Below are 23,114 nucleotides of genomic sequence, written 5' to 3'. Positions count from 1 at the left end.
CTGAGAATGGACTGGAATGTCATACCTGGCAGGTAGAAAAATTGGTGGTGTAGTGTTTTAAGCTGAAGATAAGAATTATTTTTTTTCTGAAACCCCAGAAGTCTCAACCACTGATTTTAATGAACTGTACAATTATAATGTTTAAACCAAGGTTAAGTTTTACAATAATAATGTTTAGCACAAGACCTACTATAGGTTGCTGATGGAGAGAATTCCATTTTAAGGGACTTCAAATTAGAGCAAGGCTGCCTAGTATACTTACTTTTAAAACCTCTTCTTTCATCTTTTTATTGGCTTTTTATCACTCTCCTCAATGCAGAAAGATGTGAGCTCGCTGCCAGCATTGACTGTGTCAGCCTCCTCATATAATTTGCAAATACCAATGTGCTTGTCCTTATTGAAACATATTGAGACCTCCTGTAGGATAGGGATCCCACCATCACCAGGCATTATTAGTTTATGTGTGTAGTGCCGTGACGAAGAAAAATTTGTCATATTTACAGAACTATTTAAATGTGCAGCTGAGGCCACTGAATTATCCAGTGCCTTCATCTCTTAGGACAAAGCTTACCTGACAAACTGAAGTCTACCAGTATCATGCCTTGGTCCTCCGCTGAATGTTTTACCTTTGTCATGGAGGTTGGTCTCATGTTGGATAAGATCTTCAGACTCTATTGCTGCTTAAATATCATTCGTTCCATTAGCTGAAGTTCATACTTATGTTTAAAACCTCTTATTTGCTCTACTTTTCACAATCCCCAAATCAATCAACTGATATTTTGCAGATGATAAGTGTATAATCCAAATAATAGCCTATCAAATAAGGCAATTTTCCAATTCCCTGCACTTCTAATGAAGAAGTTATCAATAGCCTAAGTTCCCTCAGCTTATTCTGTATATTTATTTTGGAGGTAAAGGGAAGGGATCATATGGAGGATCTTACCAGTTAAGACGTGAATTAATGATCATTCTACTCAGTGGTTCTTCAGAAGAAGACTAAACATATCTGGACACAGCCTGCTCTCCAGGTGTGTGGCTTAGATCGTGCTCCTGAAGCACAGATCTCTCTGCACAAACCTGCGGCAAGCTGGAGGTCAGGGTCAAGGTTCTGCAGTAATTCCTGTGGCAGGTGAAGCCAGCAATCTTTCACTATCACAACAGATTCTAAGCAGAAGATGCAGGACATATTCTATTGTTTTATTAACACCCAAGCTCTGCATTCTCCCTACTACTTTGTGTTATGTATAATTAAATCATATATTAATTTCTATTCTAGCATAAACTCTGTCCAGTTTCCAGTCAACATGCTGTGGATATAGAAAGAGACATTTTCCTCATGAATCTCAATTAACTTCTTCCAACAGCACTGTTTTCAACTGTATCCCTACCCCACTAGAATTGACGTTCTTTGGACCATCTCCTTCTTTTCCTCCTCCCGGCATTCTTTACGCAACATGAAAAGCCACAGAAGAGTCTAGCCTGCATAACTGAGCCTCTGGTCTGCTGCATGCCTGCACTGAAAGTTTATCTTTTTGTTCTACTCTGTTTATCTCCAGCAAGCAACCACTTACAGTATTTTCTAAATAAAATGAAGTCACCTGCCATTCATGGCAATCACCCTGCATGTTATTTGATGATGAGAATGAAATATCACTAACCATGCTTCAGAGCTACCTAGGACACACCTAACCAGAGCCAGCACAGCTACCCAGGACAAGTGCTTCTGGGAGTAAACAAAGAATTTCTTAATGCCAACCACTAACATATTTCTCTTCACTGTCCACAATATGTCCACTGTCTGTTTTCCCAGTGACATGGCTGCTTGCTCCAGTTCATTTCTGTTCTGGGCCCCTTAATCATATAATAGTAAGGGTTAGAAGAGATCTCTAGAGGTCACCCTGTCCAAATCCCTGCTAGAGCAGGTTCATCTCAATCAGGTCACACAGGAACACGTCCACACAGGTTTTGAAAACCTTCAGAGAAGGAGACTCCACATTCTCCCTGGGAAGCCTGTGCCAGGGCTCCCTAACCTTCACCATAAAGTTTTCCCTTGTGTTTAAGTGGAACTTCTTGTGTCCCAGCTTGTGTCCATTAGCCCTAGTCCTGTAAAACTTTACTGAAAGTGATGACAGTTGGATGATGAGAGCAGCCTTGTATTTTCTATTTGTCACCCTTATTTAACTCTGGTTACTACTGAAAAATCAGTAGAGTTAGGAGCTCTTGGACAGGTGAACAAAGGGTATAAATACAGACTGAGGCCCATGGCTTTAAACTTGCCAATCCAATATTTAAGTATATCATTCAGTTGCTTTTGCTTTGTCTATCTCTTCCCTTTCCACAAATTCAGGTAAAATTGTTTCCTTTCTTCCAGCATTCATTTCTCTCACCTATTACATCTGCAAAATGTCTGGCATGCCAATTGCCTTTCAACAGATGACTATTGTGGAAGACAATGTGATTTTCACCTCAAGTCAGATGTGTAGCTGAAACTGTCACATCCAACTGTAATGAAAACTAAACAGTTCTCCAGAACAGTAGAAGGAAAATTTATTTTTTTTTCTTCATGCCTGTCAAGAGATCCTAGCAAGAATTCTTTACTGTGCCTGCTTCTAAACTTTTCACTGAAAATCTGTGGAATTCAGCAATTCTTCCTGCTCCGTGTTCGCTGGCTTTTGAAAGGTTAGTAGGTGTTCAGGGGAATTCAGAATACAAAGGAAGTGAGCCTTGGTCTGTGACAAATCTCCTTCTCACATACCAGACAAATATACTAGTTATTTACATATTCTTTACTCTTGCTTATCCACCTAAGACAAACTGGAACTGTGAAAACTGCATAGTACACAGTATGTATTATTACTGTTGCATATCATCAGCAGGACTGATTCATATTTGGAATGTGGAGACCCAGAACTTTTGCAAGAGGACACACAATGACAGAACATAATCCAGTGACAGCAAACAAATCACAAAATCAGAATTTATGGATACTTCTCATACAGCAGAACTAGATTGTTCACCATTATTTTTGTTAGGTACAGCAAATTACACTATTTTAGTAGGATAACAGCTGGATAAATGTTTTGGGTTTTTTTTTTTCTTTTTTTCGCATCTTTTTTTCCATGTTAGGGTCAAATCTGCTCCCACTGAGCTCTCCCAAACTCTCACAGGATGAAAGCCAAACACGAAACACAGCATTAGGAATGATGATGACAATTTTCCAACTATCACTGTATAAACTCAGGACTATTTTGAGACTAACTTTTGGGAAGTGTTGAGTGCTAACTTTAACTGGAGTACTACTGTCAAACCTGAAAAATGCAGAACTGCAAGTTGAACACCCGAATTCTACATAGTCAGAATATCTATAGCAATTACCAAGTTTATGGCATTTATATCTTTGGCAGTCTGAACAAAAGAGCTGGGAAGGCATTTTCTAAGCAACAGCTAAACTTTCTTGTTGTAAAGTTAGGGAGAGGGAGGAAAAAACTAAAAATATTCCATGCTGTTCCCATGGGTGGGTGTGGAAGAGATGACTTCTCAATTATACATAAATAAATATATAATTACAAAGCCCTGACTCAAAATAACCTTTTATACCAGGATAAATAAATGAAACTATAATTGTTAATAATGTAGCATAGAAAATATAAACCAATTAAAATGAATTATTTGAAAAAATTCTTTATTTCCTCTTATGTCTTTACAACATAGTCTTTTTTAGATAATAATGGTATATCAGCTGAATTCTTCAAGCTTTTTTGCCTCCTTGACACCAGATTCATCCTTTAAACCAATATAAGAGTGATTAAAAAATAGGGTTTTTTAAGAGGAGTCTCTCATATCATTAAGGTTACTGTATTGTTTCTCAATGTAATCATTTGGGGTACTTGCTATAGAAGGGAAGAATATCAAGGAAAAAAACATGAAGACACAATTACAGAAACTTAATGATAAACTATACAAACTAGCCAATATTTCTTTTCCAATATGCTGATCTACAAGACTAATAATAATAAGGTCAACATCCACAAATGAATACTTATGTTAGATGAGAAAAAAAGCCTGAATTAATTATATAGAACTATAAAAGAATGATATGCTATCTTATATGGATTTTATGTTTTATTCTTCCAGTGAGAATATATTCTCTGCATTAAATGATGTAGAAGGAAATGTGTATAATTCTAGGCTTTAATTTACACTCTATTACCCATATTGCCCAATTTTAGGAGCTACTACTTCAGTCTACTACGTACATTAACAGGCGTCATTAATCAAACAGCTCTTTCACACTGAAAAGACCAAAGTACATCACTAATCAGGAAACGTGTGCATTTGCTGCATTAGTGGCACTCTTGCTGCATTTTGTTGTTTCCCATTATGTGCTGTGCTTATCATAGGCTGGAGTTTCTGAATTTATTGCTCCTAAGCCTACCTGCATTTATAGCGAGGTCATTTTTGAAGCCATGTGACCACCTTCCATACATAAACTAAAGATACTGGAATGACCCAATGTCAGCATCAAGCTAACAAATCATCCCAAACATCTGAGCATGAAGTCACTCTAGTAACAGAAAAAGGAACAGATGTTGGTGGGAAAAAAGCAAGTTAACTCCACAACTGCTGACATTTTCCAGACATCCAGCTGAAGGAATGCCGCAGTTTGCAAAGGGCAACATCCTCCCACTGTGACTTACCAGTGTTATGAGATTTCCACTGAGCCACAGGCTAACTGAAAGAAAGTCTATTTTCAGATAACTTGTTTGAGAAATTCCACACTTCAGACTGTTTCACCAGCAATCTCCTGAGCTAAGGAAGTCCGGCAGTCACTCAGACCAAATGCAACCATGCATCCCAGACACTGGGAAGGAACCAAAGTGCATCCTATACTACAGTCTATTTCAAGGAATTGGTCTCATAACAATAATACAGGAGACACTAGGTTGCAGAGGGCCTTACTGTTGCCCCTTTTCTTCATAGGGCCACACAGCTGCTTTCCTAGTTTTATTTATGGTCAATTCAGAGAATCAGAAAACAATTTAAGATGGAAAGGACAGAAGGGATCTGCTCAAAGCGAAGCTAATTTCAAAGTCAGATCAATGTTCATGTCATTGTCAAGGTTTTTATACTAAGTTAAATTAAAACATTGACTGAAGAGCTGAACTCCTACCACAAACTTCTAAAGCACTGGTAGGAAGAGAAATGTTTTTCTGATATATCAAAGATTTCAATGAAGTCTAATTCTTCAGCCCTAAAGTGGCTTGGGTGGACTTGGCCCCGTGGCCATCAGATATCCCTATCATGTAGTCAGCAATACGCTTGCACTAAGTACTCCAAGTCCCACACAGCTTCTTCAGCTTTCTACTGCCAACTGCTTTTGCTTTTAGGCTGTCAATCATATGTTGTGAGAGTTACTTCACTTTTTTCAGACTGCCCAGGGAAAGAGAGAGCAGAAGCACCCACTCACCCACACTCCCCCAAAATACTTCGTGCAAAGCTGGGAGAAAAACTCTCATAAAGCCTCATTCAAACCTCATCAAACTGGAACTGCTTACAAATGGTTTCTTGAGTACTGCATCAAATCGCCTTGTGTGTTCATGTCTGCTGCTCCCAAATACAGTATGTGGAATAAAAGCTCCTATAAAGGAACTTATAAGGGACACATTAAATGCTCCTTACAGCTATAAGTCCATAAGCAAAACAGTTTAATATTCCAAATCAATAACAGACTCTAAGAGTATTTCAAAGAGGAAAAAAACACTGCAAGAAGATAGAATTGAAAACAATACAACTTCAAACCACCCACTTATGAGACAACCATGTGCTTGGCACTCTTCATACAGAAAGGATGAACCCCAAAGGGCTTTCATAGCTCAGATCAGACAATACAAAACCAAAAACCCACACTCAGACAACACAATGGTGTGATCTTCATCTGGTATATTGTATCGTTAAATGAGACCAGATGAAGATCCATTTTCTCTGTTCCATAGGGAATAGCTATCTTCCTCTGAATATCTCCATATATATCTCCCACTTTAATGTAGGAACCCAAAGAAATGCACACTTTACTTCAGCAAGAGTTGCAGAATTTCCATCTGAATACAACAGATGTTATGCCCTTACAGCCTCCATAAGAAGCCTTAAATGCAAAGGAAAGACCTCAGAGTTTCAGGCTAAAAGTCCCACCAGTTCACTTTACCTGAGAAATAACTGCTTCTTAGCTGAAACTGTACTTCATAGAAGAACAGAGCAACCCAAGAACAAACAGTAGGTGCAGGAACTTCCGTTCACTTCAAAAAGTTTTCCTCAAAGGCAAGGAGGACTCCAGGTCCTTCTTCTTCATCCCTGGTAGTCTCAAGTGATTATAGCAAAAGCTACAAAGGCAGCTTAGATTCCTCCAGCAGATTTTATATATATATATATATATATATATATATACACACACACATATTTTTAAATATATACACATACATATATGTATATGATTTTATATTATAAAAATGAACTAATTTTATATTTATAGTTTTAACAGGAAGATTAATCCAAAGTATAGGATTAATTGCACTATCTGGAAGCTGGAACTGTAGCTGGGTTTTAAGCAGGGTTTATAGCAGTAATACAGCCTGGGTTTGGACTGGAAATTTTGCTTAGAGATCTGAAAGAGCCTGAAGGCAGGCATAGGCATGTGGGTGGAGGACAGAAGTATCTTACTCTATATCCATCTGCACAATATTACTCTATACTTTTTATAGTGACATTTTGCTGACAATTCAAAACTCAAGAGTAGAGCTCAAAGAGAAAAGAGCAAAACCTGACATGTAGACATTTTCTTAATTAATGGTAGACAACTAGCATGCGGCTAAAGTGGGAGTCTGTGAAACCAAGCTGTAAATGTGATAAAAACACTGCAGAAAAACTGCTAAAAGTTAAAGTCTGACTAATGCTAGGATTCCCCAGGGAATTCTAAAGCCTAACAAAGGGCTGCATGCAGCCCTCATAGCTAGAAAAGTGAACTAAACACAAGGTGATGCAGCAGTTATCTGCTGCTGCATTGTGAGGGGTGTAAACCTGCTCTAGAAAGGCATCTGGGGCACTCTGCACCTGGACTGTAGGTTCACTGGTTTCAGCACTGACCTGTGACCTCAGTCCAAAGGACCTGGACTTCTTAGTGCTTTTTAATGCACAAAAGTACTTTCTGCTCCATCCTTCCTGATCTTCTCAGTGAGCTTTCTCCCAGATCTGGAGACTTCACTACAAAATGCATTCCTATAAGAATACTTTAGAAGATAGATAGGTGCAGCAAGAAAGAAGGATAAACAAGCTTAAACTAAAAACATATTCAGATTTTTAAGACTGTATCATAAAGGGAAAAAAAAAAAAAAAAAAGGAAAGGAATATTGTATGAAACCAAAGCATGTGTATACAGTGCAGGGAAAAGGTGTGAGAGGATGACGTGGCCAGAACATTGCCACAGAGTTTCCTAACTTTGCAACTCTTTCAGGTATAGAGAAATTCATTTACATATAAACATAATAAAGACAACTTATACAACAATTTAGATCAAAAAGTTTTAGCACCAAGGAATTTCTTGACTCCTACTTTCATATTCAGGGTTGTTTTTTTTACTAGTTAGATGAAAAATATAACTGGCAGATGGAGTTATAGGGCAATTCTCTTTTCTGCATATTGGCTATTACAGAGTATGTTTTTCAAAATTTATAAAGCCTATTTTGTTATTGTGGAGAAGCCTTTCTCTAGATTTGTTTCCCGTGTGTTGCTTATTGCTTCACTACTTGAGTTTGAACAATCTCACCTGAATAGAGTAATGCACAATCAAATCAAAGCAGCTATTATAGGGTACAACTAAAATCAAAAGAATACAAAATAATACCAAAATATCTAGGAGAGCTCAACATAGCTATTAGCATTCTGATTTTTCTTGGTTTTATTTGTTTGGAGAGAAGCTGTAAGATACAGTCTAGTTTGACTGAACTTTCGAAATATTTTCTACCAATTTTTCCCTCAAAGGAACACATAAGTACCTTGTTTAGCTCTGAGAAATGTGTGAGCTTGCTACTAAAATCTGCTCAACTCAAGGCTTACAAATTAGTCTCTGGAGGCAGAAAGGCCATAAAAAGAAAACAATTTTACTTACTTTCCTACAGCAATAAGTCTAAGAGCTTGTAAGATTGCACAGAAGGCAATAAGTGATTGCCTGAACAACAAGGCTTCATTCTTAGAAACACAGACTTCATCCAAAACAATGTGAGCCAAAGTAGTGCAATACCTTCATTTTCTACTCTTTTGGGGATCCCACTATGAGTTCATTTATAGGTAAAAAGAACTGAGCTTACAACTCTTTCTTTCCGTGGGTTGGACTAGATGATCTCTAAAGGTCCCTTCCAATCCCTACCATTCTATGATTCTATTTGGACAGTACTTAATGAGATTATCTACTTTAGCAGCAGGTTCTGGTAAAACAGCTCTGAATAATAGCAGTTTTCTAAACCTTGACGTCAGAAATTTACCAAGAAATAAATCTGAAAGCATGGTCCAATCTCTGATCTAATTCCTGCAAAATATATAAGTAATAGGAAATCTAGAGATAAATTTACAGGAGGGAATTACAGAAGTAGGTTATGTGTTTTATGTAAATATAAATTTTGGCTTATGATGATACATGAAGATTATCCTAAACACAATCCAAATAAAGTACCTGAACCAGGGGAAGATGTCATCATTTGCACTCTATCTACATATAGCTTTACTTATAACTCAATATGGTGTCAGAGGAATCTCATGCCACAGAGAAAAAGGCAATGTAATAAACATAGTAATGCTGTTTTGGGTAGAGAGTCAGGGTACCAGCAATGCTGACTGATTAATAATTATTCTGATGCAAATTAAGACAACTGTATCTCTCACTGCTCACTCTCTACTGATTAATGGCAAGGGAGAGGACAGCTGTGACTGAAAACACATTGACAAACAAAACAGCCTTTACTCCTTGCAAATAGCTACTCCACAAATGAGAGTGAAGCATTCACTATAACTGCTAATGGAACCTACTCTTTTAGGTCAAATCATTTGTGACTTTTTCTTAGTAATGGTTTCAGTTAGGAACCTAGAATGGCCACAAGTGACGAAAGCAAGCATGGTTGTATAATACTATGTGACAGCTCCTCTATAGGTATCATGATATGTCAATGTAGAAATGAATCTCTTTTAAGTAAAATGGAACATTGACTGACAAGCTGTGCCCCTGGCATAGAATTTTAAATGCACAGACATACATTTCTTCTCCCATTTCTTCAGAAACACTGGATGTCAGAAACAGGTGGAATTAGTTTATTGCTAGTATAGTAACTACCCCACTGGGAACAGGTACCACAGGAGATTATATCCAAAGCCTAACTGCCAAGACAGGTTGTGTGCCTACAACAAATACCAATTTTCATTTTTTTGAAAGTGCTATTTATTTACTTAAGACAGTCTAATAATTTCACCACCTTTGGAGCAAATCATGAAGATTTGACTTTCTGTTACATTTAGAACTGGAAAAGGAATCTGATATTAATGATTGTGTCAACCTGCATTTCTTGTCTTTCTAGTTCATAGTGTTTCCACATGCTACATGACAAAGCATAGAGTCCTTGCTTCCAAAGTAACTCAAAGATCCCAACATCAGTAAGACAGAGATCTTAGAGGGCTTGTCCTGGATAGCTGACAGTGTTCTGGAACATGAGGAATCAGGTCCATTGTGACTAAAATTAGACTACAAATTCTTCAGGGAAAAGACAGCTTCCCTTTAAAGGGAAGCCTGCAACAAGCTTCTTTGTCACTGTAAAACAATGATGATAAGTGAATTACAGAATCACAGAATCACCAGGTAATAGGCTAGAGAGAGAGACGTCATCACTGATCATCTGACTGCCTGTGAGAGAAATAATAACATTGGACAGTTAAGGTTTCAAGTAATTGGAAGTATCTACAATGTATGAATAGACATCTGGCAACAGTATCTTGTTCCAGTTAGCACATCATTTTGGATAGCTGGAGTTCAGTTAACTGAGATTGCACTATAAATGCATTATAAAGATTTCCCAGCATGTAGCTTCTTTAACTCTGGAGGTGTTCAAGGTTCTTATATCAAATAAACTGCTTTTTAAAAACCCCAAAAAGCAACGTAGTGAATCCAAGCAGCATATTAAATACATTAAAATCTGAACCTTCTGCCAAGGCTGACTGGTCCAGGAGATGGAATGTGTGGTTCTTTAAGATGACTACAAATAGATCCGCCTCCACTAGAGCTGAAAAAGCCAGCTGAGCTGGTCAGCAAAAATGTAAAGCAGACACTAATCACAGCAGCCTGCATCTTGTCTCCACTTGCAATCTCTGTGTACCAGTAGGAAGAAGAATGGAGAGAGCACCAAAGACAACTAGACTGATTTTACACGTTTCCTGAATTATTTCTAGCTCAGAGGCACTGCAACTAATATGTTGCCATTAACTTCCCTGTATGATGCATTTCAACCAAAAGCAACACTAACGCAAAACACCTATCTGATTGGTTTGACTGAGGTTTTCTTAATTACGTGGTAACAAAAGACACAAAATGGGACAATATATGATTTGAACTTGTTAATATTCTCTTCAGAAATCCCATATGCATACTCCACATATGAGAAAGCTGTGTTATTTTCATGTTGATAAAAATCTCTACATCACTTAATCACATTCTTGAGTAAGCAGTAGATAAACATGTAATTCAAATGTATATCAGTAATTATGTGCATGCACACAGAATTTATTGATGAGCTACTTCACTCAAGACAACAGTAGTACCTTCTTTTTGCTGCAGTAAATCTGCCATTTCTTCTCTGGAGGGAGTGCAAACATAGCCTCTCTGTTCTTGTCTGTGAGATCCAATTCATCCTGGAGATTGTGAAAAAGACAAAAAAGGAAAAAAAACCAGTCAACAGCTGCACTGATAATTTTTTAATAGCTTGAAAGGAGTCTGGACCAGGTATGTTGACTAGGCTTCAAACAAAAAGCAGAGGATTAGTGTTTTCCAAAGACTCTGAAGATTATTGATTTCATAATCTACTACTATGAATTCTCCCCATCAGAGCAGAACTTAATAAGAGAGGCAGCATGAAAAACTCCCATGTCAAACATATTACTAATGATTAGTCAAGGATGGGAAAGACCACATGAAAGGCGTGAAGTGAAAAACTCAAAGCACTGGTTTATGTGATACAGAGACTCCTTATGACTCTTAGAGAAAGGCTAAAAACTCAATACACCTTTTTCCTGGCCTGCAGTACCACCTTGGTCTTCCACAGACAAAGAAAAATTAAATCACTGTCTCTTTTAAACAAAGGTCACAAGACAGTTATTTGGTGGCAGTAATGTCAACAGCAACCTGTAGGTAGAAATGTTTGTCCTTTGAACCACACAATATCCAGCAAAACACAAGTGTTTCATTCTCAAAGGATGTATCTTCACACAGTGCCACACCAGGTTGGATAGACCAGCAAATTCAGTCTCTCAAAAAAAAAAAAACCTCAGTCAAACATATTCTTTTAGAGCTTAGACAACCTTAAATTTGTAAAAGGAAGGATAACGTTGTGATCTGGAACTTAATCTCAATCCCATCACAAAATCCCTCTGGATATACTGCTGCATTTCCCAACTTTGGTTTTCTTTTCTGTAAAAGATTGACAACAATACTCTTTGCCTATACAAATCTCTCAAACCGTCAGACATTGCTACTTATCATAGAGTCAAAGAATCATTTCAGTTGGAAAAGACCTTCAAGGTCATTGAGTCCAACCACTAACCTAATGCTGCCAAGCCTATCATTAAACTAAAACATGTCCTTCAGCACCTCATCTATGTATCTTTTAAACAGGGATGGTGACTCCACCATCTCTCTGGGCAGCACGTTCCAATACTTTAAACCTTTTTGGTAAAAAATTTCTTCCTAATCCCTAATCTAAACCTCCTCTGGCATAACTTGAGCCCTTTTCCTCATGTCCTATCATTCATTACTATACAGAAGAGATCACCCCACCTCACTACAACTCCCCTTCATGTAGTTATAGAGAGTGATAATGCCTCCTCTCAGCCTCCTCTTCTCCAGACTAAACATTCACAGCTCCCTCAGCCATTCCTCATCATACTTGTGGTCTCATCAGACCCTTCATCAGCTTTGTTGCCCATTTCTAGACAAGCTGCAGCACCTCAACGTCCTTCTTGTAGTTAGGGGCCCAGAACTGAACACTGTATTAGAGGTGTGGCCTCACCAGAGTCAAGTACAAGGGGACAATCACTTCCTTGTTCCTACTGGCTGCACTATTTCTGTGTTACAGCACTGACCAGAACAGTGCTCCAATCGCAGCTACTAGTTTCGGGTGCTAATTAAATAAATAATAATGGTCTTCATAGCAAGAAGCCTGTTTGAGCTGGGACAGATAAAGAGGTCAAAATGAGAGTTCCAGCCATATAAAGACAGGCTTCCAATAACACTTCAATGAATTGGTTTTGTCAGGGTTTTCTTTTTCCTGTGTATTTGAAAGTGTCTGGAGAAGGAATCGTCCAGGGGTCCAATATCAAGATGATTTTGCGGCACTAAGAACAGTGCGCATGCAGATTCTGGCATCCACACTGACCTAGCCCAAGCAGAGACAATACCTCTTTAACTCAGCTCAACAATGGTTCATTTGGAAAGCATTCAGGGCTGGGAAACTTGTGAAAACAGTGAGCTAAATTGCACACTGAGCCTGGTAGCGGCTGCTGACAGATTTAAAAGTCCATAGAGATTTCAGCTGCAAAAAGGTACAAAAAGAAATGCAAACAGTAACAAGGTGAGGTCAGTGCCAGCAGCCCAAAGTAGAAGAAACTGAAGGGTTTTCTTGAACAAGAAACAAAACCCAAACCCCTAAAAATCCTAGCTGTGCAAAAAGAGTGCAAACCATGTGGAAGTGTTTAGGATGAGTTTTGAAACAAGAGGGCAGCCAAGCGAGGCAAGGAGCTTTATCCTTGCTATACACAATTAGAAAGCTCAGGCCAGGATCACATTCTTGGGGAGAGAGGGAGAGTGAAATGACATGTAAAGTCTTAAGACAAGAGAAGGAATGCTGTTGGAGGTCAAGCATGTGGGAGGGAAAGGAGAGGCAGACAGGGAATCAGAAATACCAGGTTTGGAAGAAGCTCCAAAGAGGCCAGAATACACATCTGAAATGAGCTGGCTGGGCTCAGCTAAATTATTAGGAAAATCAAGTGTTTTATTGAACTGCTTAATGAACTTAGCCTTTTGCCTTTTTTTTTTTTTTTTCCTTCCTCTAATGTGTTTGGTTTGGTTGGGTTGGGTTGTTTTGTTTGGTTTTCTAATCCATACCGTTCTTTCTGGTGGCAGATCAGACAAGCAGCAAAACCTCTTCCCAGAAGCTGTGCAAAAAACTGAATGATCATCTCAACCATTTCATCAAGAGAATGCTCCTATTGACTAAAACCACCCAGAGGCAGGGTGCTGACAGAAGCTTGGAGATACTGTCCTGGACACTCATAGTACCAGGGACAAGAAGAGCACTCTGCCTACAATGGGGCGATAAGAATATACAACTTCCAGCCATGTAATTTTTTGCATGCGGCTCTTTTCAAGACAGAAGCCTAGAAAGGTAGTTTGAAAGGAATGAAGATCCAGTGGGAACAAAGTGCATCCACACCCTACTTCATTGTGATTTGGAAAGGTCGATAAGCCAGAAGAACCTTAGAAGTCATCACATTAGCTCAGGTAACATAGTAATAAAGAAACTGCTTAGGGTACTCAGCACAACATGATTGCCAGAGGCGGACCCAAACACGCCTGACTGAAAAATTGCACAAGGAAAATGGATGACCCTTCCTTTTGAAACACCCAGTGTTTTTCTTGTTAGGAGACCAAAAAGCTTGGTTCTAACCTTCAAGTCAGATGGGCAGGTAGCAAGCTTGAATATTCAGCAGAGAAAAAAACACCTTCTCCAGAATGCAAAGCAGAAGTCAAGCTCTTCAAATGCAGCTTCCTGAAGTTTGTCTTGAGTAAGAATGCTCCTTCACTGAGAGGAAGGAACTTCATGAAGAGGCCTCATGCTTGCCTCTACCTATCCTACCCAACAGAGAACCAAGAAATCCCTGCAGAGATATGAACACTTCTGGAACTTTCCAAATCATCTTACCTCTCCCATCCCTATTCCTTTTCTATAGAGGAGGATCAGAAAGACAGCAGTGACTGCAGGGGGAATCTCATTAATATTTACAAATATCTAAATGGTGGGTATCAGGAAGCTGAGGCATCCCTTTTTTCTATTGTGTCTAGTGACAGGACAAGGGGTAATGGAATGAAGCTGGAACACAAAAAGTTCCATTCAAACATGAGAAAAAACTATTTTACTGTTCAGGTGAGGGAGCCCTACCACAGGCTGCCCAGGGAGGATGTGGAGTATCCTTCCTTGGAGGTCTTCAAAACCTGCCTGGATGTGTTCTTATGAGACCTGATCTAGGTGAACCTGCTTTGGCAGAGAGGTTGGACTAGATGATCTCTAAAAGTCCCTGACAACCTCTACCATTCTATGACTGCACTGGCAGTCCCTGGTAACACCTAAGAATCAGGCAGATACTTTTCCTTTTCTGACTTGGGATCCTAACAGATGGCACATGAGGAAGCTTGCTGCCTTGGAGGTAAGCAAGAGTAACAACAGAAGGAATGCATTTCAAAAGGGTAATTTGGTCCATGAATAGGTCACTCTGACCCCATGACAGAGGCAGATCTGTCAGCATGTAGTAATTCAGACCCTAGAGTTAGGTCAGTGATAACAAGTAGCTATTAAAGGACATAGGAATTGCAAAGATTGGCAGGAAAGGCAAAGAAGTACAAACTCTGAATGCAGCCATCAGGGCTAAGTAAACCACTGGGACTGAATGCCCAGGGAGCAAATGTAAAGCACAAGAAGAAAGGGTCAATCAGAACTAAGTGGGGAAAACACCTTCCTCCATCACCTCTGCCAGTTTCCCAACAGAAATGTAGTAACTCCTCTTCTATGCTTTCGATGGGTGGTTCAGTTCCAGCAATTCATGCCAGCATGACCCTGCACAATGGAGCTCAGTTTCCTGGCTTTGTAAAATACTTGAAGTTGCAAGTGTTCTCATAAAATATAGATTTAAAAGACATTTCCCAGGCTGGCATGAGGGAGATGTGAAGTATCTCCAGCTAATGTTCCTCACATTTCTCTACTTTATCTATTTCTTATTTTATTTACTGATAGAGGGACACATTCAGTTAATTTCACTTTCATGTGGACATTTTTTTTTTTACTTACACAGATTGAATTTCAATGATAAAACATTTAAAATATACTGGAGCTGGATTTGAGGTTCAAATATTTCCAGTCCAGTTCTCAAGCCAAAAGGGAAGATGGCCCCCATTCAAAATGGCTAAAGCCCAAGGAAATAAGAGACAGAGAGAAAAAAGAGAACAAGCAGAAGGAATGGGTAGGAAACAAAACCAGTATTTTGTGGGATTTAAAACTGCATTATGTCCCTTGTTTTTAGGAACATATCATTCAAAGTCCCAGAAGAGCTGAACCGAAAAGCATTTCTCACTTAAGATTGGGCAGCAGTTTTGTTAGTGACATGAAATGAAATTAAAATGGATAAAAAAAAAAATTTTGGGAATGTAGAAGAGCGGTTCACTTGGAGAGAGAACCAGTAAAGGAGAACCCTTAACACCTACCAGCATGCCCGCCTCTCTAAAGAAGAAACTTTCATGACTACTGACATCCCTGTCCCAAAATATGTATTGCATCTCCAACATTCAGTCATCTATGGAAATGTGGGACAGAGTCACAGGATAGCGGCTCCTTCACCAATCTTCTTCTCCTGGCCTTGCAGAACAACTTATAGGGTCCACAGGAATTTTGGAATTTAAATGGGGAACTCTTGAAATAGTTTGAAAGGTAAATCCAGTAAGATACTTACAGACATGACAAGGCTTCTTATTTTCAACACACCGTTGCTGATGTCATAGCAAGGAGTAGGATGGAAACCTCATGGCTGTAAATACACAGTGTATCTGGGTTTCAGGCCTCCAGAACCTCTTTAAGCCAGAATGCCAAGAGACCAAGAGCCTCAAACTTGATTCTCCAGGATTATTTGGACACTCACAGGAAATTTCCTCAGTTCTACTTGTTCCATTTCCACTACCTGCCAGACTTCTCAGCCACCAGGGAATTTCTCACTGACAGTTATGCAGCTGCTTCATTTTATAAACAGCAAAACACAACCACTCAAAACAATCAATGGTGGAGTTGGTTTTTTGGTGGGGTTTTTGCAGGGGGGAATGTTGGGTTTTGGATTTGTTTTCATAAAAGTTTAATGAATTGTGCATAGCATTTCCTGCATGATGAAACACAGAATTCTGACATGATATGTTTTGATTGCAGGCAATGACTTGATCAATATGGGTATAGCTCATTTTGCCAAAAGAGAAAGGAGATTTTGCTTATTTTCTTATGTTTAGTTAGACACTTGTCTTGTTTCATCAATTTCTTACAGTTTCAGCTACAGGTAGTTGAGTTATACTTTGAATTTTTAGGTTTGCAATCTCTTACAGTGCTTATGAAAGAACATTCTTTCTATGAACACCCATACCAGGCCTGCATTTCACATGTAATGACATCTAAAAGTATATATATTTTAAATGCTTATTTCTGTCTACAATAGAAATTATATGTCCATCTGCAGAGGGAATAGATTTAGCATTAAATCAATCCTTATTTTCAGCTACAGACTCCAACATTAAGACATAATACTTTGGCAAAAAGGACTCATCATTTCTGCTGTTCAGGGGTGCTTATTTTGACTGTCTGATTACAGCTCTATTGCTCTATTTGGTTCTTTAGCAGCGAATGGATACTAAAGCAAAAGGATAGCTGGGTCTTGGCATCAAATAGTACCATGGGAACAAAATCTTCAGATGGCACAAACTGGCAAAGCTTCTCAGAAAGGTTAAACTTTATTCTGTCCTGTTAAACTCAAAATGAAAACTTAAGAACTTTCAAAACAGACAAGATCAGCTGTTACCTTAGCTGTGACCTGCATCAAAAGCTACAAAACGTCATAGAGGAAACTGTACACAGCCAAAGACATCCCAGCCTCCTGCCCCAAAACACTGGCTGTGATGCAGGTGAGTGACTGTCACCTGCATCATAGATGGGGATAGTACTGGTATTTGCAATTTTTTTTTTCACAGCTACAAAGTTTTGCTTTTGCTCAGTCACACCAGCACTATCCTTAATGATTCTTCATGAGTCATCTAATAGGGAACAAAACTGATAAAGCAGAAATTATATGAAGATGTCTTTTACACACTCTAGTAAACCTCTGTGATTTGAAGACTCTTAATGTAACTTGCATTTCCATCTCAAAAATTTAGGTTCCAAGGGTACGTTCATTTTTATATTATGACCTTGCACTGTATGTATTTTAATTCAATGCATGGCTCTTATCTTGCTTCCTGTTCACAACCCCATTTCTTCCTTTCTTTTTCTCTTGCACACATTTAGCTTTTCCTTTTTTCCCCCTCTCTAATCTTTTTCTCATTCCCCTTGATCCTTTTTTTTCCCGTTACGCACAAATGCACTCTCCTTTATCTACCTCATCAATCACTCTCAGTCTCTTAACACCATCAAACCCATTCAAGTTACAAAATGAAGTATAATACATTCTCATCAGTATAAAATATTCCCTATACAGTATGACACCTGTTGCTTCAGGTTCCCCAAGGCCATTTATGTAGTTATCTGTCACTATATCCCCAAAAGGGCCATATTCCAGTTCCACTGATGCTCCCAAGAGGCACAGCACAGATAACAGCTTTATGTTCTGGATGAATTTATTTAAATCTTATACAAAGTAAGCTGGGATTATGACACATCATGAGATCCCACCCAGCATCCAGAGAAGGTTCATGTTCAAATGCAATCACTCTGAGGCAATAGTTGATGGTGGGTTAATAAGTGCTGAAGTACAACTCAAGTTGTCACAAGATAAATGACACTGGCACAGCTGGGACTGTAGAGGAAGGGCAAGCAGTGGAAAGAGATCAGGGAAGAGATTGTCAGCAGCAAATTACAAGCTTTTGCAACAGAGAATCCAATCCAGAATAACTGTTATAGCTTTAACAAGGGAACTGAGTAGGACCACATTGCTAGCACATGACTTCTATTGCCTGAAAGCTATACTTTTACATTAACAGTCCCAGGAACATTTATTTTTCAGTTCATACTGTCTATGCTGAGTTCTGCTGGCAAATAACAAACAGGTTAGTCTGGTGGCTCAGATCCAAGCTGTACCTCTGACCACCGGGAAGGAAGGTTGTGGAGAAGCAGCTCTTATCACAGGTCCAGAGGCAGCTGTCCATAAAGCTGCTTCAGAGGTAACTGTAGTGAGTGAATAAAATAATCTTCAGATCTCAGTCTCTTTGAAAAGACTTTATGATTGCTTCAAGTAGAACAGATAAACCTTCCCTACTTGATCACTTTGTCCACCTGCAGGGGACAGTATAGGATTGTTCCCCTATAGTTTTCCTTTCATTGCTTTTCTCATTGGAACTCACCAGACTGACAGGTAAGAAGCAGCCTCCTGGAAGAGTGCCCCTTCCCAGTACTGAGGAGGTCCATACAGCATTCTGCAAGACTGCCTGTCCAAACTACCAGTGGATGAGGTTGATTCAACTACACAAACTGCCTACACTCATGAACAAACTGGAGTAATGAGAAGTGCAAAAAAAGTACCGCTCAGCAAAGCTCCCTAAAATTGAGACACATTTCACAGGCTTTACTTGATATGCAACTGCAAACACCAGAGTGCAACTGGCCAAGCATCAAGAGGAGTGAAACAGATCCTCCCTCTCCAGACAACAACCTGTTCCTGTTCTTACTTTCTCATAACTGTGCCTGGCACAACTATATGGTCGTACCTACAGCAGGGCTTGATGGCAGATGGCTTTTTAATATGCAACAGTACTACCACCCACATAACTAACACATTTTCAAATGAACCATATTGGTTAGCAACTTCCACTTGGGCACCAGAGGTATCTCCCAAATCCACTGATAACTCATGAAGAAAAAGCAAACAAACACCTAAAACAAACTCCTCTCAAGTTCTTCTGTCCTACATCCTAGCACTCGGAATCAAAAGCAGCCTTTGTAAAATACATAAGAAATAACACACTGTGTAATGCTGGGGAGTAACATTTTGATCTGTTTCCTAAGTGACAAGAATCAAGTGGACCACCACAAAACATCAGTGAGTTTCCATGCATTCGTTTACACATAGTATGTGTATGTGCAGATATGTATGCCACTCGCACCCTACATGCACAAGAATCACATAGATATGTGTAGCACATAACATTGGCCTGTACCTACAATTTTTTATCATCATATTTGTGCATGATGGAACAACTGCATCCGCACGAATTGCTTACACAACTAGCTGCTGTAGGAAGTAATGTTTATATTTCAGCTACTGCCATAGATCTGAATGTAAAACAGAAAAGTGGACAAACAAAAGACTGTGGTTCCCATTATACCTTTCTTCCTTCTTGCTTTTCCAAAAACTTGTGGCTTTAAAACCTCTCTAGTACTAGGAGCCCAAATCTCTTGATTCTCAGAAATAGTGTTGTCAGCAGGAGTAGGGAGGTGATCATTCCCCTGTACTTGGCTTTGGTGAGGCTACACTTTGAATACTGTGTCCAGTTTTGGGCCCCTCTCTACAAGGGCATTGAGGTCCTGGACAGGATACAGAGGTGGGCTACCAAGCTAGTAAAGGATTTGGAGCACGTATCATATGAGAAACAGCTGAGGGATCTGGGGCTGTTTAGCCTGGAGAAGGTTTAGGGGAGACTTTATCACTATCTACAACTACCTGAAAGGAAGTTGTAGCGAGGCGGGGATTGATCAATTCTCCCTAGTAACATCCAATAGAACAGGAGGAAATGGCCTCATGTTGCACCAGGGGAGGTTCAGGCTGGATATGAGGAGGAATTTCTTTACTGAAAGGGCTGTCAGGCATTGGAATGAGGAAGGTGGTGGAGTCACTGTTCCTGGAAATGTTTAAGAAACAGGTGGATGTTGCACTTAGGGAAATAGTCCTAGTGGTTGATAGGACTGGGACAAAGGCTGGGCCCAATGATCTTAAAGATCTCTTCCAGCTGAAACAATTCTATGATTCTGTGATTTTGTAAGACAGAAAGCACTTGATGTTTACATACTGGAAGATGTGTTTCTCTTCTACTTTACCAATACAGAATTTAATTATTCTTAAGGCTCAGCAATAGAGTAAGACTTTCATCCATCAAGGGTACCGCTTTTTGGCAGAATTTATCTCCCAGAAAGTTACACCCACCCCAAACTCCCCCCCTCACTATACTGATTCCTTTTTCCCCCCCAATAATTGGTTAATTGCTTCTTTGCTTCCTGGAGAAGAGTTAAATCCTCTCTTTCTCCTATTCTTCAAAAGTCTCTGTGTATATATAAGTATATATAAGCAGTAAGGCCTATTATCACTGTCCCCTTTCTCAGGCTACTAGAAGCAGGATCTGCTGTTGATTTTTCTAGCCTTCACAGGCAAACCACATGTAAGAGACAGTAATCTGCTGGGCCAAACAGAAAGAGAAAAAATGAGGAAAACCAGTATCTGTTTATGCAACAATACACACAGACGTTTAGAGAGAGAGAGATCATAACTTAGATATGCATTCTCATATGTGGGACTACAATATGGGTAGCACAAGAGGGCCTCCCCACAGCTACACAAGGGCATATGAGGACAATAATGCAAACAGTTGACTAACATCACTGGGTTTTTTTTCTGTTAAGGTGGGCTGCATGTCCATGTCAGTGAGTTGGAATGAGACCAATGAGAGGGAAGGAAAAGTGAATAGTCAGGCTCATATGGAATCTAAATCCCTGCTGCTGCAATTTAAATCTATTACTTCCGGCCCTATCAACCAGAGACATGGTGAGCAGATTTCTTCCTTCCTCTTGATAACAGTTTTCAAGCCTATTAAAGGCAGTTGTAATGTGCCTCCTCAGTCATCTTTCTTGAGGCTAAACAAGCCTTTCTCTTTCAGCCTTTCTTAGAGGTCATGTCCTCTGGACCTCTCATTCCTCTTCTAATTGATTTCCAGACTTTCCGCGGTCAAAATACCCCTTTCTTGAAATGTACTGTTTAAAAGTAAGGACAGTGTTCCAGTTGAGGCTTTACCAATGTTAAGTGCAAAGATTACTTCACGCCTCTTCCAGATTGCATTCCTGGTCACGTATTCCATGAAGACTACAATCTTTCCTTGTTTTCCTAATAAAAACCTCAAAAATTGAATTACTTATGTTCATTTGTGTTCCACTATAATCCCTAACTTTTTCTCTGAAGAAGTGTACCCACTTGGCTGCTCCTCATCTTCAGTTATCAGACTTGCTCCAAAAAGGAGTTTTAACTGCCTCCAATCCTATCATTTTTCACACAACTTCTCCATCTTTTTTTAAGCTTATGTTTTAACATACCCACAGTCTTTATAGTGTAGTGACATCTGGAAAGTTAATAGGTATGCTCTGTATTCCGCTATCCAGTCAATTACATGAAAACGCTGAGCAGAACTGAAGCTGTTAAACCTCTACTTGATACATCCTTTTACTGTGATAGGTTGCAAGTCCTCTAGGGCAAGTATCACATCTACATTCTGATTATACAGTATATCGAACAGCTCTCTCAAACAGAGCTTCCAGTATCACCATATGTAACACTAAATAACAATAAAATCTGCTGCTTCAGCACAGTGCCCATTTCCCGTCTCTCATTTCCTTTCCTTCTCCTCCCCTCATTTCCCCCTCCCTGAGCTAGGGTTTATTTTTCATGCCAAGGTCCTTTAGATGAGACCCTGTATGAGAAGGTACATGTGGGAAAGGTTATTAGGAAACTGCCGTCTAAACTGCTACCTTTCCGGCTTCCCCACCCTCTCCCTCCCTACAAAGTCTCCTCTGTTCTGTTTTAATACTAATGGGTTCAGAGGAGGCTCCTAGGCTGAAGCAATTCACAGCTTGGACTGTGCCAAAGCACACAGGCACACACCTCTCTGATTGCTTCCTGCCCAAACACAGTCCTGCTGGCACAATCCACAAAATGTGGGCTGGGAATTGCTGCGGCCCTGTGCCAAAGGCAGGCTGAATTTCCAGAGGCGTCAGTGCTACCTACTCCTCTCCTCCCAGCTTTATCCTCTTGTAAGCATCCTATTTGCCATATGCCCCTACGGAGGAAAACAAGGGTAAGTCAGAGCTTGGCTGACCTTTAAATCTCTGATAAAATATTACGTAAAAGGGCAGGAGGAACTGTGAGGTCAGTTAAGAATTTAATGAGCAAAATTAAGTTCTTATCGAGCTTTGGTCGTGCAGCTCAGGCACACATGCTCAAACTTATATGCAGGGTGAACTCAAAGGAACTCAAATAAATCAACATCATTTTTTGGCACGAGTTCCAGTTTACACAGATAGAAATGAAACCAGAAGCCAGCTTTAGTTCTTCTCTTGCTCTCTGAATTATTACAGCAGATATTGTAGTGCAAACTAGAAATCAGAATGTCTCTAACTCCATTAAACTGAGTGGACTTGCTTTGGATTGACATCAGTGCAAAATTTGAATTGAATTAACCTCTTTAAATTGTAACAAAGACTAAACCTCTCGGCTAGACAGGCTATAATACAGACTTGTCCTACAGTCTACAGCACAGATTTCAGACAAAGAATAGACTGAGCAGTCTATCAGTCCCCTTTTTGCTAATTGTTAACTTCTCCTTCAATAAATGGAAATTAGTTGTATTTACTATTAATCAGTCCAGACCAGCTAGAAGAACACTCACATATGAGGCTTCTGTTATCTCCTCTGGGGTGAGGTGGAGGGCAGTTCCACAATGCTCTTCACTCAGATAAACAGAGTATTTCCCTAGTCAAACACTGACTTGAAGGCATGACAGTATATTTGGTTATTCACTCACATCCTATCCTGTGTCATTA

At 39.4% G+C, this 23,114-nt stretch overlaps 1 protein-coding gene across 1 annotated transcript in view; it reads right to left on the bottom strand.

The window, feature by feature from the left end:
* DAAM2 (dishevelled associated activator of morphogenesis 2) overlaps positions 1–23,114 on the bottom strand; it is a 178,200-nt gene that overhangs the window by 88,670 nt on the left and 66,416 nt on the right. The window contains exon 3 of the mRNA XM_061991273.1: positions 10,849–10,938. Within this exon, the coding sequence (XP_061847257.1) occupies positions 10,849–10,938 (90 nt within the window). The remainder of the gene's footprint in view (positions 1–10,848; positions 10,939–23,114) is intronic.

Source organism: Colius striatus, chromosome 2 (assembly GCF_028858725.1).
Source record: "Colius striatus isolate bColStr4 chromosome 2, bColStr4.1.hap1, whole genome shotgun sequence".
Taxonomy (NCBI): domain Eukaryota; kingdom Metazoa; phylum Chordata; class Aves; order Coliiformes; family Coliidae; genus Colius; species Colius striatus.
The sequence above is the reverse complement of the archived record's forward strand: the minus strand, read 5'-3'. Positions and strand labels throughout refer to the sequence as shown.